This window comes from Clytia hemisphaerica, unplaced genomic scaffold (genome assembly GCF_902728285.1).
Source record: "Clytia hemisphaerica strain Z4C2 unplaced genomic scaffold, Clytia hemisphaerica genome assembly, whole genome shotgun sequence".
NCBI classification, from domain to species: Eukaryota; Metazoa; Cnidaria; class Hydrozoa; order Leptothecata; family Clytiidae; genus Clytia; species Clytia hemisphaerica.
In genome coordinates, this window is record NW_027103587.1 from 1,532,880 (window position 1) to 1,551,239 (window position 18,360).

General features: G+C 34.3%; 1 protein-coding gene across 1 annotated transcript; it reads right to left on the bottom strand.

Annotated features, from left to right (window-relative positions):
- Positions 1-12,108: 12,108 nt before the first annotated feature.
- LOC136801455 (uncharacterized) lies at positions 12,109-14,661 on the bottom strand. The gene is made up of 2 exons (XM_067058100.1): positions 14,541-14,661; positions 12,109-14,000 (listed from the first exon to the last, which is right to left on the bottom strand). Exon 2 carries the CDS (start codon positions 13,998-14,000, stop codon positions 13,341-13,343), a length of 660 nt encoding a protein of 219 aa, XP_066914201.1. The 5' UTR covers positions 14,541-14,661; the 3' UTR covers positions 12,109-13,340.
- Positions 14,662-18,360: the final 3,699 nt, after the last annotated feature.

Here is an 18,360-nt window from a genome sequence, read left to right on the forward strand (position 1 = left end):
TCTAAAAAATGTGGCTTCTTTGAGGCCACGTTTGCTAATTTGAACTGCAGATTAACTGTTTGACATGTCAGCGAAATTTTGACTGAAAATTTTTCATATGAGGGTGAAGCTTTTCTATTGGCTACAAGTGATGTAATGTAGATTTCCATATAACGAGTGTTCTTTGAAAGGCTTCTTGATGAGGAATCTTTTGTCTCTTCGGAATTCGCCGTTACCATTTTTGTCGAGTTCCTAAAAATGACGTGTGCCTTGTCGTCGGTTAATCTGCCTATTGGAGCTATACATTTTCCCTAATCTGGTGATAAAGCCGACTTCATTAAACAGCTTAAAAAGCGTGTACTTTATCACTCACCACGTTGTTTCGATGTACATAAGGTTCTTTGGACATCTTTTGACGTTTTCTGTACTACCTAGGCTACCAAAGCTTTGCGTATCTGGTAGCGAGCACCTAACCAAAAACCGGGACTTTTCGTTACGTTGAAGGAAAGCCGCAACGTCTATCATAGGCTACAGATCTGTTACCTCCTCTGGTATTCTTATGGCGGATTTGCCGCCCACGCTAATACTCAAGAGAAGCAGGCAATATTTTATTGTAGAGGAATGATAGTCGGATTAATTGTGACACATCCCAATCGGATCCGACTATGTTTTCGTGTAAACCTGAAAATATTTCAGTTAGACCCGACAATACCCGAAAACATGGGCTTGGTTCCGGCCCCCCTCTGCGAATTCCTTTACGCTGTCTGGAGAAATTCCGTAAAACAAACCTTGATGATTAAAACTTTCCCAACCTGCAGAGCTTTAGCGCGTCGAAAGAAGATTTCTACATCAAGTGTCAAAGAACTGGTGCTCTTTCAATCTGTCTCTCTTTCTCGTTAGGGTTCTTGCTTGAACTTTGTCCTCTTTCTCATAAAACTAAGAGACAAGTGCGGAAAATGGTGTAATATCTAAGGGGTTCACTGATACATTATTTCTGGAGCCATTGGTATATTTTGATGTGTATACGATGTATTATCCTAAGGAAATCCTAACAATATATTTCTAGATATCCGAGAGTCAGGTATCATGTTGTTGTTTGCCCTATTTAATGCTTTTAGGATGTCCTTTACACCTTGGAAGTATTACCGATGAAAATCACCATGAAAAATTGCCTTATACAGCATTACCGGGTAATCGTTCCTTGGATGTATTTACCAGACGTTTGATCTCAAGGCGTGCAATTTTAACAATAAGAAGGTGTGTCGAATCCTCTTTTATTATAAGGAATCGTATCTTCATCGCTCTTCTTCACAGTGAATTCGATATCATTACATCTATTGTTTCTTGAAAGATTGTTGCGTTTAAAGAGATCTATGATTGAGTGTGCGATATTGCCATATTCAGCAAACTTTGTGGCTAGATTAGAATCTTTCGCTCTCCCTCATGTTGCTTCTGTATTTGGTATCCGGGATTGTGTTTATGATATGATAACATGTGATTAAATGATGTCATTTTACATCTTGCAGGTTCCTTCCTAATAATTTTGTTAATCTTCCTATCTACCTGCCTCGAGATATATGAGTTGACGTATTTATAATTTCCTGGAGATGCGTACTAATATATCCATAAAATTTGCACAAATTAATGCTTTCGACACAATACCGTTATCAGATGCCGGTTCCTAAAAGTCTAGCCTTCAAAGGCATCCCACAGCTGCAGTTTTGTTAACTCTTTTTTGCAATATGTTGCCTACAATTCATCAACGGTCGCTCACAATTTCTTTAGTGAGATATATGTACCTATGACCTTTGTGAAACCAAGATAATTGATAAAGTAAGGATGGAATATCCACTCTGTTCTGTTTTAATTACATTTTGTTCCTTGTTTGTCTTTTCAAAATCTCTATCCTTGATTATGTATTACGCTCAGAACTTCGGTTCTTTGAGCACTCTATAGACTCTGTTGAGGAGCAAGCTCTGCTTCTCCGTTCACCACAAGCGATTATGCAAAGCTCGACACTTAGTGTTTTGAGCACTCTGGTGACAACAGCAGTCTATGCTCGCTTACCCAAGCCGTACTGATGAGTCCTGGGAAGGACGAAACACGTGTCTGTGGATAGATGTATCCTTGATTTAGTCATTTATTTGACCCTCGTCTATGTATTTCCGATAGGGAAAATCCTAGATTTTGACCATTTCTTATTGTTTTCCTCTAACATGGTTTTATTATAGTCGAAGTCTTTGCTTCGTTATCCTTGTTACATGCTCATCAAGTCGACTTTTGCGTGCATATGAGCAGGCACGTTGGCCAGTAAAGCGTGACAAAGTGCACAAATTTTTTCATCATATTCATATACCCCAATATCAATATGAAATTTTTCTCGATCGAATTAACATTTTGAGTAGAGATTCTATTAGATTTTATAAAAACAGAGACTAATACTCATCGAGGCTTCCTTAAATGCGATGCAAATCTTTTTGATAGAGGTAATTGAGTAGGTGCGTCATTCTAAAGCAAGTTGACGTCAGAAAGCAAGATTGTTTATAATAAACGTCGATTTTGACAGTGTTTTGAATCTCATGTTTTTATCTGCTTAATTTTGTCTGTCACTTTCAATCATACTGGCGTAGGTTGATCATTTTATTTTATTATCAACTTCTGTGATTCGATACCAGTTCCAATCATTCCAAACCATTTTATGACATTTTGACTAATTAATTTGATTTGTTTTATGTTAAGTTTCTGATGTGTTGCAAGACCAAACTGGTTTATAATATAAAGCTCACTCCAGAAGTCAGGTCAATGCATCAATCTATCCCACACGTTTTTTATAAGAACAGATTATATGAGAACACGAAGCTTTGATTGCCAAATCAAGAACAAGCTTAGATTTTAAGGCTTTATGGACTCTGAAACACCCAATTTTTTAGGAAATTGCACAAAAATTCTCAAATGGTGGAAATAAGAACACGCTAAGAACATTTCTAGGATTAAAACTCGATAAGGCTTCTAAAAACATTCAAAATGTTCTTAACTTTTTGAGTTTTAAGTATAAAATGTTTATATAATGTTATTAATTCACCATTTATGTTCTAAACCTTCTTAAAATTTTGGCCACTGAAGCCTTAGTTCTTACGATTTTGCTCTTACAAAAGAACGTGTAGGTCTAACTAACCTTGGAACTTTTCAGGAAAATTCGCCCGTTTCAGGTGGTCGGTGTTATGTTCCACTAAGGAGTGGTGGCAACTTTGCGTCTCTTGCAAATATTAAATCGACAATAAGAAATTCATAATCGGAAATGTCTATATTGACGTCTGTATATCGTTAACACGTTAACAGTGCGCGATTAGTATTTTGTGTAAATATTTTCATTTCTCGGTTGATGCAGTTTTTGCGACTCAATATCCGGTTTCTGTTTGATGTCATTGCGCTATCTTCAAATCGAGGCTAACATTATGTAATGGGATTATCCATAACGGAGAACTTTGTTTTTCATTTGAATAGCAAATTGAGTTCTTCTTCACTGTCCCCAAAGCAAGGCAAACATTACATAATGTTTTACCACTGATGTAATGTTAGAAAAGCTTTTTTTGCAAACTAAGCATGCATTATTATAAATTAATCGTTAAATGTAACTTGCAAATTTTCCTATCAGATATTCCATACGAAGGCCTATGTTGCAGTTTTTTAATTTCCCTTAACAACAATAGCAAACTTAATGTTATCATTAGGTAATGTTAGTAATGGAAATTTTGTATACAAACTCTTATTTAATATCCTATGCTAGAGTACGAATTACATAAACATCGACCGTTAGAAAAATGTGCTGTCAGTCAAAAAATGTTTAGAAAAAAAGGAAGTCTTGGATCTGGGAATACGAGCATCCAGCTCTATGCAATTGTAAAGCAGCATTGTACAATGTTCTTATATTCATGGTTTAAACGTTTTTTTAAATAAGAACAAACTATATAAGAACATAAGGCTTCGCTGGCCAAAATGTTAAGAACATTTTAAGGCTTTTTGGACTCAAAAACACCCTATCTTTTAGGAAAATGGTCAAAAATATCCCCTAAAGGATCAAAATAAGAACATGTTAAGAAGATTTTTAGGCTATCAAATTGTTCTCATAAATTAGATGTTTGAGTTGATATTTATACAAAGAAATGAGATACCCATTCCATTATTTGCTTTAAAGTTCAGTAATCAAAACATACTGTACTGGGTCGTGAAAAAGATACTTGAGTTTACAGTTACAATTATGCACCAATCAAAAAGCATCATTCAAGCAATTTGACTTTTAATGAATTGCTTTATTACTGAAAGCTCTGCATAAACACTCCCTATTATAATCTTAATTGCAAACAATTTTTTTTATAAGAAGCAGTGACTCGGTTATTCTTATTTTCTTTAGCACTTTGAACGTAACATTGCTTTTATCTTGTGGTTATTTTTAGGGTAAAATTGAGGAGGTATCCTTACTAATTGACCCTTAATTTCCCTAAATTTCAAGGCTGCGTATTGTACTTTATAATTGATCTTATTTTTTTGACGTTTTCGAGAGCCTCGTTGTTCTTATAAAAGCACTCGTTTTGATGTTTCGAACGTGGAATGAATTTTCGTCGAACACCACTCTTGATAACTTTAAGTTTTGCTTTTTATTAAAAATTCTTTTCTCGATCACTTCTTGGATAATTCGAGGCTTTCAAAGATTGCCCTTACACGGAAATAAGTTGGGTAAAAGACTATACAGTTGAATCTTTTTTACTCGAACCTCTATAACACGAATGTCTTCTTAACTTGAACAAGTTTTACAGTCCCTTTTAGTTAACAGTGCCTTATAAACCGTACTCCGTGACTCGAACAAAGTTGAAGTAATTATTGTTGAGTTATGATCCTATCATTAAAACTAAACCCTAATAATAAGCTGAAACCATATTTCATCTTTTGAAACCGAAAAGCTATCAAACTTTCAACCGTCACTATGGCTTTCTTAATTGGTATCTTCTGATAGTTTGAACGCTCATGGTTTGGTCCTTTGCCAAATTTCTTTCTCTACCGTCAGAATAAAACAATCATCTGACAAAGGTTATTTTTTCGTTAATTGCTAGATGACTTAAATGATACTTCAAAACGCTTATTGTAGCTTGTTTTCTGATCTGAAGCTTAAAAAATTCCCTGTAGAATTTGGCTAACTGATAATTTAACGCCTATTCAAAATGTCTACTCTTTTCGCGCATCTTGGCTATGCCAGCACTTGCAGCAGGGTTTAGTCAGACTCTGACCAGATTGGTTACCCCACACTGGAATAGATACCAAGAGATTCGGTTTTCGCCTCAAGTACATACATATTCACGCTAATCAATAAACTTATTGGCTTGCTAAGAATTCGCCGTTCTAGAATCTAGAATTCGCCATAGTTAATTTTTCATTCGCCAGCCCATGAAAAACAAAGCAAAAGCCCTTTCAATTGATCACGTTGAGGCATTTAATCTAAAAGGCATGAGATTTTTATAAGAACAAACTATATACAGTAAAAACATAAGGCTTCGATGGCCAAAATGATAAGAAAAAGTTAAGAACATTTTAGGGCTTCGCGGACTCTAAAACACCCAATTTCTTAAGAAAATGGACAAAACTCAAAAAATGGCGAAAATAAGAACATGTTAAGAACATTTTTAGGTTTAAAACTCAAAAAGTTAAGAACATCCAAAGGTTTCAAAAATGTTGAATGCTCTTATAAAAAAACATATATCCATAAGCGAAAAGAGGAAAATAAACTGGTGTAGCAGTCAATAAATGCTCTCGAAACTCCCAGTGAGATGGTATCTAAGACTAAGCATTTTTTGATAAAAAGGTATTGTCGTATTAAGTCCATTTAAATCATTGCATGATTTCAGAAGTAAAAGTAACTAAGAATAATTCGTTTTACATTTATTCGTGAGATGCTGAGTAAGACTATGAGTCCTACATAATGCCTTTTCGAAATTGCCGATGAACAGTTTCTTTTCCTTCTAGCTTTAATTCCGTATAAGACCATAAAGCTTATAAAAAGTGTGTTTGAAAGTTTCTACATGAGTTTCTATAGCGCATGCATTGACACACACTCACGCACTGCCGTTTGTTCATTTTCTCTGCTATTTCACTGCAATGAATCTGCTAACTAATTAATCAAAAGGCTGTACGAACTTTTTGATACGTTATAGCCCCACAGCAATATATTGTTTTGTTCATTATAATTATCCCTATGAACTGAGAATGCTGGGAATTCAACTTTGTATTTTACTATTAGACTCAATTCTGAGTCTCCATAACTCGAACACGCACGGGGAACATAGATTTGTTCGAGTTAAGGAAATTTCGAGTTATGGAGTAAGATTTATAAGACGTTATGTTAACTGAAGGGACCATAAAACTTGTTCGAGTTAAGGAGACATCCGAGTTATAGAGGTTCGAGTTAAAGAGACTCCATTCACTGTTTATCGATGTTATTTGGTACCTAGGTCCCATAACAGATTTGCAATACATGTTTTTTTTTATAAGCATAACACTTATAAGCATATGAAGGCTCAGATTTGCAGAATTACTAAGCATAACATGAGCATATATATATCAGCCTAAAATATTTTTCAAGTTGTCATTTTTTATCTGTTTAAAAAAGTTTGGTAGAGGTCAAGTAAAAAATAAGAAATTCCACGGCTAGCTACATTCCACTGCTCCCAAAATCTGAACAAATTTTTACAAAATTTCTGAAATTTCATTAAAAACTTGGCTCGGGGTGAATCATAAGCATAATTCTTAAGCATATAATAAGCATAAACTATGCCTGGATGCTTTGAGAACTTGAGCATACACGAGCCTGACCAAGGGGCATACACTTGCTTATAAAAAAAACAAAACATGTATTCCATTTTACTTTACAGAAAAACTTGATTTAAACTTGCGCGCAGTAATACATTTGCACGTGACGTTTATCTAGATTGCGTGTTAATCTTTTCTTGAAAAGTTTAGATATCGATTATTAAAACGCTCCGATCCTTAAAACACCGCTTTACAGATTTGACATGTATGCGTTAAAACTAGGATCGACAACACAGGCTTCAAAGTGATTAATTCTCTAAGGAATTTAAATTGGTATTGGTTTGATTACACCCTACTTTGTATAAGAAATGTTAAGATGAATTCGGACATCCAAGTATGATTTATTCCTGGTTAAATTTTGACAAAATGACATAATGGTTTGTCTGTCTGGCCTTTACGAAACCTTTTGAAAAGTTGATTAGATTAATGACATTTTACATAAATTGTTTTCAAAGTTTCATTATTGAATTGATTTGTTATATCTATGTAGAACTCTGTTGACCACATTTTTGTCCAATTTTATTCAGTCGACAGGTTTTTCTGGGACCTCCTTTTCTTCTGATAGTAATTAATGATAGGATTTGTTATCGAAACATTACTTAATCATGAAGTAATATCAATGATATGATTGTCTACGTGCTTTTTCTAACGGGACAACTTGAGCAAAGAAGTTTCTAAGGGGTTTCTTATCAAGACTTTGAGATTATATCATGTACATAATATACAACAGTTAGTTCCATACCTATTTTCTGAAACGCTCAGAATCTAACTTATACTGCAACTACACTAAGCTTAAAGATTTTCGCTTCACTCATCAACGAAGAGAAATACATACCGTATCGGTTGATTTCCCAATAGGCTCCGCAGGTTATGCAAAAGAAAAGCTTATTGCAACATCGCATTTTTTGGAGAAAAGCCAAAAACGTTACCACAACTGTCACAGCCCCCTTTATTTTCTCATCGTGTCATACTATATCTCGTTTCTGTCTATATGATCTTATGAAGTCATACACGAAGACTCTGCATCCTTTACCACGGTATTTTGTCTTTTAATGAGTTAAACTATAGTGTTCGTTTTCTCCTCGTAATAATCAAATCCTATTGCTTGAAAGTTACATCGCTGCGCATAACTTTCTGTAGCGAAGAATTGAAATGACGTCAGAAATGCATGAGTAAAATGGTTTAACTTACTAAAGATCAATGTCTGTGTCCAATGAAAAAAAAGACTTTTTTAGTGAGTTAAACCAAAGTGCTCTTTCCCCCCTCTATATACTCAAATCCTATTGGTCGAAAGGTACATCATATGACTTTTCGTGGCAAAGAATCCGTCTTGACATTCGTAATCATCTCATTTCCTTGAAACAACTTTTCAAGGTTTTTCACATTTCATTTCCTTTCTTAGAAAAAAAACTTAAGACCATCTGATTTCTCTTTTCACTACTTTGCAATACCCTTATTAGGAGAAAGCTAATCTTATCAACCAATCATAGATTCCTTCACTATTCATAGAAAAATGATGATGTTAGCAACTTTTTTGAGTAATGATTGGCATACTAAATATATCTTCCGACATTTGTCATGACTCATTAGAAAGGTGAGTGTGATGACCTGTTCATTTGATTTATTTTAATCCCTCCAATAAAAGGGTATTTCCTTCGTGAAATCCACTTTCAATCATAATTGTGTCTGTTACTCATGCTATTCTTTATGTGATTTCGAAAAAAACGAATTCCAGAATGCAATCATTCCCGGCTACCTGAGACTGAGACTTCCTTTGCTACTCCTTTTTCGATTGCTTCATCTTTTTAGCCATCTTTCATTAGTCTACACGTTTTCTATAAGAATAAACTATATAAGAACATAAGGCTTCGGATAGCAACAATATCAAAAACAATTTAAAGAATATTATTTCTTAGGACTTTGCGGACTCTCAACCACCTAATTTTTTAAGAAATACTCACAAAGTGATGAAAGTATAAGAATATTTAAAAAGAGCATTTTGTGGCTTAAAACTGAAAAAGTTATAAGAACATCCAAAATAAAATAACACGTGTATCGTCAACACTGGCCTTTATATACCCTGGACCAAGCTTCTCAATCCCAGCCAAGCAAAATCTTTGATCGGAGTTTTTTGAAAATCGGTACCCTAATGGCGACACTACTCGATAGCGGTGTTAATGCATCGAGAGCGTTAGGTCTACTTTTCCTCAAATTCGTTTGATGATGTAGCGGCGTTAGACGTTAATTTTTAACACTGCAATGGCTTCTCCTCGGGTACCAATTCCAAAAAAACACCAATCAAAGATGGCAGATATTGCTTGGTCCAGGGTTATATAAAGGTCAGTGATCGTCAACCTTTTTGACAGTCAAATGATGACGCTATATTCGAAGTTGATTCGAACGCTGGACATTTTGATTGTAATCAATTTAGTGTATAAGAAGAATTTTTAACCCTCTTCTTGCTTTCTAGTCCAAGTCTGACCAAATTAATCAAACGAATCGAAAAGATAAAGATGATCGAAATCAATCTCGGAAAATACGATATATTTGATCGCTGTTCGATCAATTTCGATTGATTTGGATACAATCCATTCGGTTGTTTACCGCTAAGTGTGAAAATTGGTGTCTAGAATCGCTATTTTGATAATTTCCTCGTTGAGGTTGACTTCTTAGAAAACGCGTCCTTGTTTTCTAGTCTAACTCTGGTCAGATTAATCTAAAGAATCGAATAATTCGAGGTGATCGAACTCAATCGGGGAAAAATCTGTTGCTGTTCGATCAGTGTCGATTGATTCGATGGAAATCACGGTTGTTTAGCATGCGAGACGTGAAAATTTGTAACTGAATTTGATATTTTGATTTCCTTGTTGCTGAAATTGATTTCTTACAAAACGCCTACTTTGAACTTATATAAATTTCTTTGAGTTCATGAAAACATCTGTATTTAATGATCCTGTTGTTTTTGCTGTGAGATACCAATCCAAAAACACATTTACACGTTTTTTTTATAAGAACAAACGTTACTATTAAGATATTAAGAACAAGTATAAGAACATCTCAAGCCTTTAAAGATGATAAGAAAATGTACAAAAATGCTCACAAAATGGTGAAAATAAGAACATGTTAAGAACATTTTTAGACTTCAAACTTAAGAAGTTGAGAGCATCCCAAGGCTTCGAAAATTTGGATGTTCTTATGAAAATAAACGTGTACTCACGTCGTCCTTCTACACAGTAATTGTATCAATGTACTTCCTTCCCTGACTTTATATACTTTTTATTACCTCTGCGCGCATGATTTCCTGTAAATATCTGTTTGTGTGGAATTTTGCGTGTTTGTATGTGTAACATTATAAGAACTTATTCATTTAAACGTGTTTAGAATCTGCTTTTTCAGGTAGGATTGTCGATCTACTTACATACAACAAGAAATTCGGCAAAACACTTTCCCGATAAGAAATTTCATCCCAATAGGAAAAATTCATTGATGTCTTTCTTCACTGATAATTATGTTTTTTAGAAACCCTATAAACCCGTAACTCGTAACCCGTAAACCCTATAAACTCTATAAATATTGAAACCCCAAATCCTTCCCAATAAAAAGGCATTTTTACTCTCGCTGATATTTAGTTCCTTATTTTTATATCTCCATCTGCTCAAATCTTTCATTGAGTCACTAAGTCTAGCATTTGCTTGAATTCCTTTTTCTATAAGATCTTTTAGACCTAAAGAATGAATTACCTTTACGATAATTTGCTTAACTGGATGACTTTCCTGCTGGTTTTGTTTACGTTTTCAAGCCACGATCATCATTGAATATTGATTGATGCATATTTGCGTTTCTATAAGAAATGCTTAGAACAAGGAAACAACACAACTTATGAAACGTGATTGCTTGAGATGTTTTCGAATCACGTCTTCCCCTTCTTGTTTTTTTCTTTATACCAAGAAGGCGAAGTTTGTTGTTTATGCAGATACTACAAGATAATACAACAGATAATACAAGATTTTAAGGAAGAAAATATTCTCCTTTCGATAGCCTACATAGACATCAATATTGCAGAATTCCAGAAATTCTAACTGTTTTGAAGGAAAGTCTTGTCTCTCTTGATCTATCTACTATCAAAATGTATTGCATATGTAATGAAATCTGAAAGCACAGAAATGTTTTTCTGGTATCAACAAAAACACCAAACCCGTCAAAACTTTAGACATATTTAAGAATGTCCTGCGTTAAAAATGTCGTGGAAAACTCGAATTCGCACTAAAAAGCACGTGGGAATTGTCAATTTTTGAACTGTTGGGAGTGACTTGAAAAGCTGTTTTGACGTTTTTTCTTGATTGCTTTTTAATTCAGATAGATCTAATCCATTAGAGTAGGCTATCAAGTAGTAGGCCAACGCTTAATAATCAAGTGCATTTAGCGTGAAATTATGGGCTGGGGGTGGTCTAAATGTAAAATTCAGGGTTTTAATTGTATCATCCCCATGAGGAACAATACATTGCTTACATATTCAGAGAAATTAATTTTAACGAGATTACTTTCATGTATATACGTTACGATTGTGTGGGCTTGTAAAGTACGTTTACTGAGTGTGGTTTTTTTCTATCTGATCAACCAAACGGAAGCTGAAAGCATTTCTTCTCTGAAATTTTTCTTTCCACTGTACCTCTTGTTGGCTATTCTCTAATGACGTATCGATCGAAATCTGAGGGATATTTTTTTCATAATCCTCTAGATTTACAAGCATAGTGCTTCTCTCTAAGTGTATATCAGCATAATACACCCCTGAGTCACAGGCCCGCTGGGAACCCAGCCCCACTGGAAAATTTGACAAAAATTTCGTCCTCGGTGGGAAAATACCCTGAAATTTCTGCCCCACTGGGAAATTGACTTTGACTTCATCCCCATTCGAATTTCAATGTTTAAAAAATGCACTCCAAACCCATCCCCACTGGATTTTTTGACCTTGGAGCAATAGAATTTATACAGTATCCTCATTGAGATTTCAATAGAAAAAAATCCACCGGGGCTTTGAGACAGGGTTGTCATAAAAGATAAGTTTGAGGAGAGTTTGCAGTCTAGTATACCTAATTTTGCAGCTTCGGTTGTATGTAGTGATTGATAACTTTCACAAAATTTTATCTGAAATTTAAAAGCCATCACACTTTGACACTTTTATCCTGAAGGAATGAAGAAGCTGTATTTACAAAATATCGATACATGGCGAAATAGTCAGATAAGGACAAAATAATTAGAAAACTTGTGAAATTTGTCATGTCTTGCGTTGTATGGTATCTTTTTCTGTATCCCTAAAACTTCTCATAACTATTTACATTCTTTGCAATAATAATAAATACAAAAATTAATATATACAATATTTATAAAAAAATATTTTTCGAAATTATTAACAATATTCTACAATTTAGTGTATATACTACGGAGAGAAAAATTCTCTAAAATTCAAATCTACATTGTTGGCAATAATTTGTGCATAATTTTCTATGAGAAAAAAAAAGAAAAAATTTACTCTCCTGGGATATGTAAGAGGATGATTGTTTTCAAACAAGTATCCTGAACCGGGATGCTGAATTTGTTGTTGTTGTTTTGCTAGGCTCAGCTTTTTACACCCGCTATTTTTAAAACAAACAAGTTGTTGTTATTTGTTTACTTTTGAGAGAGGGTTGTCAGCTATCCCTGCTGGAAAACGACTAAAAGAGGACCGACCACAACGGGACCACAACAAATCTAAATAGAGGATTGAGGGCAGGATGTTCTATTGTAATAGCGCAACTGCAGTTCTAAAAAATTAATTTTTATATAAAAACAACAGCAAAAGGAATATCTCTGTCTGAGATTCCGCTGATATGATTTAATTTCATTAGCATTCACAATCAAATCTATATTCCTTCGTTTTGCTATGTGTTTTTGTTTAATCGCTCTATTTTTGATCTCCTTTCGCTAGCTTTTATTTCGGAACGTTTATGTTTTTGTCCTTTGAATAAAAAATCCATAGAGGATGATATTCTAAGAACATGTTTATAAAATTCTGCTGTTTTCTTTTCGAAAACTTTCTATACGGTTTTCCTCGTCCGTTTATGTTTGTTTATTTCGATTACTCATCCAATCTCAAAATCAATCAACATTCTCCAAACAACAACAGTTGAGCTTCGTTTGATGTCGATTTTCTCCGCTTCGAGTCTGTTGTGCCCGGATATTTTATAAGTAGTTCCGTAAGATTGTTTATATCCGGTAAAATGTAACATAACGGAGAGATTAAGTCTTGATTTGCATGTTTTTCCGATGTCGGTGATCCGGAAAAGCTTATCGCAAAATACTCCTTGATTTCACAGGAAAGTCAATCATACCGTCTTCAGATTTTGTCTCTTATCTGTTTGCTTAGTAAGTTGAGCCGATCAAAGTTCATTATGAAAAACACTTTACAGCAAAATATTTCTCCAAATTCTCTTCGCACCAAATTGATGTCTCATTTTGATCATTTTTCACTCAGACCATGATCTAGGTCTGAAACGTCGTTCACCGGCCGATCCACGGCGAACGATTACCTGTTGCTGAGCTTCTTCTTCCTCCTCGTCCGTCTCCTCAATAACGCTTTCATCAAAGGAGCGAGTGATCTTTTCCTCAGGTAATGGAATCAAATTATGTTTTCCAAACGCTTTACGTTTTAACTGAGGTGAATGGTATTTTGTTTCGAATTTTTCAGTCATGCGCAATGCGGCCGCAGTGTTCTTTTTCATAAATCCATTATTATTATTGTTATTGTTTTCATCAATTATTGCAATGACTGGCTTTTTGGATGCGGCCCTTTTGTTCATTCTCTCACGGCGTTGTTTTTTAGTGAGTGACGGTGAAGTCCAGTTGCTAGGATAGAATATCGTATCTTCGTAAATGTTCTGCAGTGGTGGTACTGTCTTTGCGCGTAATTTACGTACGGCTGACGGCGAGTAACCCTCGATATGTATATCATTTTTCGGCATAGTCTCGAATAAACTACTCAAACGCAAACGGCGACAATCTGTTTCACGTTGTTGTAAGATTTCAGTCATCTGGTGGTATGATTTCTCTTTGTGTGCTGCCATGTTGTTTTTTGGTTTCCACTGACAACCGTAATAACCGGACACTTCGGACAAATAACGTGTCATCTGTAAAAAAGAAAACATTTTGAAATTTTTATTGTGAATTTTCTATGTTTCTCAAATATCTTCAGATCCTTGACGGATTAAACTCCCAATTCCTGCAGAGAATTCCTGTTTAAATTTTCTGTTAGTGGATTCAAAATCATTTGCACATTCAGATAGTATATTCAGAAAAATTTAAATACCGGACAAAAATATTATTCACCCCGTTTGAATGATGCCTTTTAAAAGATTTATTGGTTCGAATTGGGTACATCATATGATCATTCAACAAAAATTAAACTTTTAAAATCTACCGAAAAATTAATGCCATTCACACTACTCTTGTCTGTTTAATGTGGAATTCACATACAAAGATTCTCGTTCCTCAAGTATCTCTTGAAGCCAAAACAAATTTTTTTCTTTTGTTTTGAGTGGTATATTCAAAACACTGCTAGAAGTACGTAAACAAAAAGTGCAGCCGCCCTGGAAACTCTCCTTGAAAAAAAATATCACACATTACAAAAATGAATCATGGAAAGTTACATCCAAAATAAATTTACATACCTTAATACTAATTTCTTTAGTGCAGCAAATTTTCTTCTTGCTTTCAGTAATACGAAGTCTTGACTGACTTCTCACGCGCGCACTCTGTCTTGTCGAATAACTGTTTCTCAACTAATCTGTTGTTTCAGAAAGAAAATCCGTGTTTATATCTCTTCGTCTAATACGACTTTGTGACGTCATTTAATGTTCCTTTCATATGAAACAAACAATAGGAGGGAGCTAACAATCATTATGATTGAGATATTGATTTATTGAATTGAAAGAAAAAGGGGAGAGAAAAAAATTAATTTTGCTTTGCTCAGCAAGTCAAATCTCTTTTTTTTTGCCTCGATGTCCAACCTTAGTAATAAATGAGCAGCTAGTTACCCTGTAGTTACCCTTTTCTTAAGATTTTCTATAAGAATTAGTAGTCCATGTCGTCCATGATTGTTTGTCCCTATGTAAAAATGCAAGGCTGTATATTATACAGTATGTGTTTGATAGCTTGGGAACGTACAAAGTATGTTAGCAATCATACCACATTTAAGGAACTTTGTAACACTTAGCAACCTTGATTGAACTGATTGCTACAAGAATGCTTATCTGCTCAAGAATGCAATAGGGATACCGTGGCATATTACAGGTTTATGTCTCCAGAACAGATTCTTACGCAGAGGCTTTACGCTCAGTTAAGACTATTTCAACTCGAGTGTGAAATCTAAAGAGTTGTAGTAAAATTCGAGTTATAGAATTTATCATCTCGGACTGAGCTTATTCAAATTCATTCGAATCGGGTTTAGAAATTAGACCACGTTTCCTTCTAAGCCCAAATTTTTCTTCAATAGTTTAGTACGGATCCCAACTTATGCACTCGTTCTGAAAATCTCCATTGTTTGTCCTTGCCAACAATTCTTAAGAGTATATGCAAAGCATTGCAACACGTTTTGTAATGAGATATGAATTCTACGCTTTTTTTATAAGAGCATCCAAAAATTTTAAAGCCTTCGGATGTTCTTAACTTTTTTAATTTTAAGCCTAAAAATGATCTTAACATGTTCTTATTTTCGCCATTTCTTGAGTATTTTTATCCATTTTCCTAAGACATTGGGTGTTTTAGAGTCCACGAAGCCTTAAATTTTTTCTTTTTACTTGCTCTTAATATTTTGGCCATCGAAGCCTTGCTCTTATATAGTTTTTTCTTATAAAAGAACGTGTACAAGAAGACGAGGACGGTCCAGACGGATTTCAAAGTTTAATGATAATCATTATATATGATTACTGTGTATCCAGCCTTTGCAAACAAATCAAGTGTGTGCTTCAGGTTTAACTTTGGAAACCTTCTCAACACTTTATCATTAATTGAAGCTATATCAATATAGTTTAAATTTAAGTTTAATTTTTCCAATGAGGAGGTCCCAACGAGCCTGTGACACATGACATGTATACGATTTTACAAGAATGGTGTTTTTTAATTTCATCATGGAAATTCTTACCTTTTTGGGGAAATGGTTTTTTAGGTTTACCTGTACTTTTCGAATCTTTCTTTAATTTGAGCTAGAACAACCTAAATTTGACATGTAATACACCTGAAGCATAAAAATGGCATTAACTTTTGTGAAAGTAATGAGTCATTCTGGGGATAGTTCGCAATTTATTACAGCTAAAATGATCTAACCATTCTTAGGTTCAGTTCCATAATTCCATGATGGTGATATTCTTAGCATATTCTCAATTTTTTGGTCAATTTCATCATAAATTTTCTTATATCTTATAAAAAAAGCGTGTAATGTTGTTCTAAAGTTCTTTCTGTCCCAGCTTTGGATACCTGATATAGCACCCCCCTTATCCTCACCCCCTCTCTAGTGGATAGTTTCTGACCACTCCCTTATATATTTTGAGTAGCTCGTTGTACCATCATGAAATAACTGAGCTTTTAATTTTGTTTTTCCTTCTCAATTTTTAAACTAAATGAATTACAAGATGACCGTTGTTCCATCGAAATTTAATACTTTTTATAAGTGTCTTTTAACAAATTTTATTTTTCTGTTTCTGTGTTAACTGTGTGTCATGCTAACTGTCATGCAGCTTTATTTTTCTCTTAAATCTTACTTTAATGAAAAGATTTTAATTACCATGATGCTTTATATAGAGAATTATTCCACCCAATTTTGGTTCTCATTCATTTAGTCCTTTCTGACATATTATGACATATTTTAAAGGTTTTATGTCAGTGAATTTTCAAGATGACACCACACCCCTCCATGTAGTGGTAAATGCCCCTTTGGAAAGATATGTTGATTTGGCCCTTGAAGTTTGGAGAAAATTTATAATACACTTTTTTATCAGAATATCCAACATTTTTGAAGCCTTTGGATGTTTTTAACTCTTTGAGGTTTAAGCTTAAAAATGTTCTTATTTTACCAAGTATTTTTGTCCATTTTCGTAAGAGATCGGGTGTTTTGGAGTATCCGCAAAGCCCAAAAATGTTCTTATATAATTTGTTCTCATACAAAAAGTGTAGCCTGTCAGAGCCCAATAAGCTAGTTTATCTATACGGTCATGTTTTATTGTCTTTAACACAAAAAGCGTGCTATGGAAAATAATGACGACCACATACTGCCCAAAGTGATTTCTTATTGCTTACCATTGTTTTGCCTTATATGGTGTTTCTCATACCAAAAGTCCCCTATGATTTATCATCGTTATTATTATCACATTTTATTTATTTTCTTATTTTCACACGAAGTTGTCAAGGGTATCAAAATGACGTCATAAAGTCATCACAAAAAATGAAAGGCAAAAATCAAATAAATGGACAGCGAAGTAGAATTTCATATCGACTGTACTTTTTTCGGTATTCAATATTCAAACTTGAGGGTTACTCATTAATTTATACGGGAATTCCAAATATGTTTTGCTGTTTGGAGCAGATGAGAAATTCTATTCTTGGAACATTACACTGTTGTTTTTCAATATTCAGGCCTATTCCCTTACGGAAGATCTGCTTCAGCTCCAACTCGTAGTCTCATCTCTTGAACTGATTTACTATTCAATAATAGAGTCTTTTTGGGGAATTTTCCAGCTTTTGATTGATTTTAATCACTTTAAAAAAAATATTTGTTTCATCTCTTGAAAAAGAGGAGCGTGCGGTTTGGCGGTGTGGTGGTATTAGTCCTTTGTTCTGTCGGTGTATCGGTGTTTGAAGAAAAAAAGACAGCATTTCGGTGTCGAGCTTGCAGTGCGGTGGCAAAATCGGGCAAAATAAGGATTTTAAATTCGCCCATGAAGGAGTGAATCCTTTTTTATTTCAAGTCTAGGCAAGAAATTTGATGAGATTTTTGGCTTATTTCAAGGAAAATCTTTCCTGGAATTTTCAATAAACTTTCTGAGACTTTCTGCCAATTTTAGGGGCCATTGAATTATTCTCTAAATCCAATCGATCCAGAAAATCCGTCTCCTAGTCAAAGAACTCTTTATGACAAATTCGAAGAAAGCTTCAAATTGATTGTGAATGATTTGCCTGATAATCTTTTTTGGCTGAAAGGTGTAAATTAATGAATGAAGGATAAATGAATGATAAAATTTAAACTCGTGTATCCCTTGATTGCGTTATCGGCGTTTGTGTCCGGTCCGGTTTGGTCGAAAAACAAGGATTGCATACAAGTGTTCTGCCTCTCCAGCCGATTTTTTCAATTGTTATCTTTTTTCGAAAGAGATGCGTAGTATTGGATATTGGTCATCCAAGTCAAAATTGTCATATTTAGTCGAATGGTTAATTGAACGGCTTAAAATTTTTAAGGGTTTTGATGATGTCATGTTCTTTTTAGAGAAAAATTCCTCA

Excerpts from the sequence above, each read along its gene's own strand:
- LOC136801455 (XM_067058100.1), bottom strand. The coding sequence starts at position 14,000 with ATGACACGTTATTTGTCCGAAGTGTCCGGTTATTACGGTTGTCAGTGG.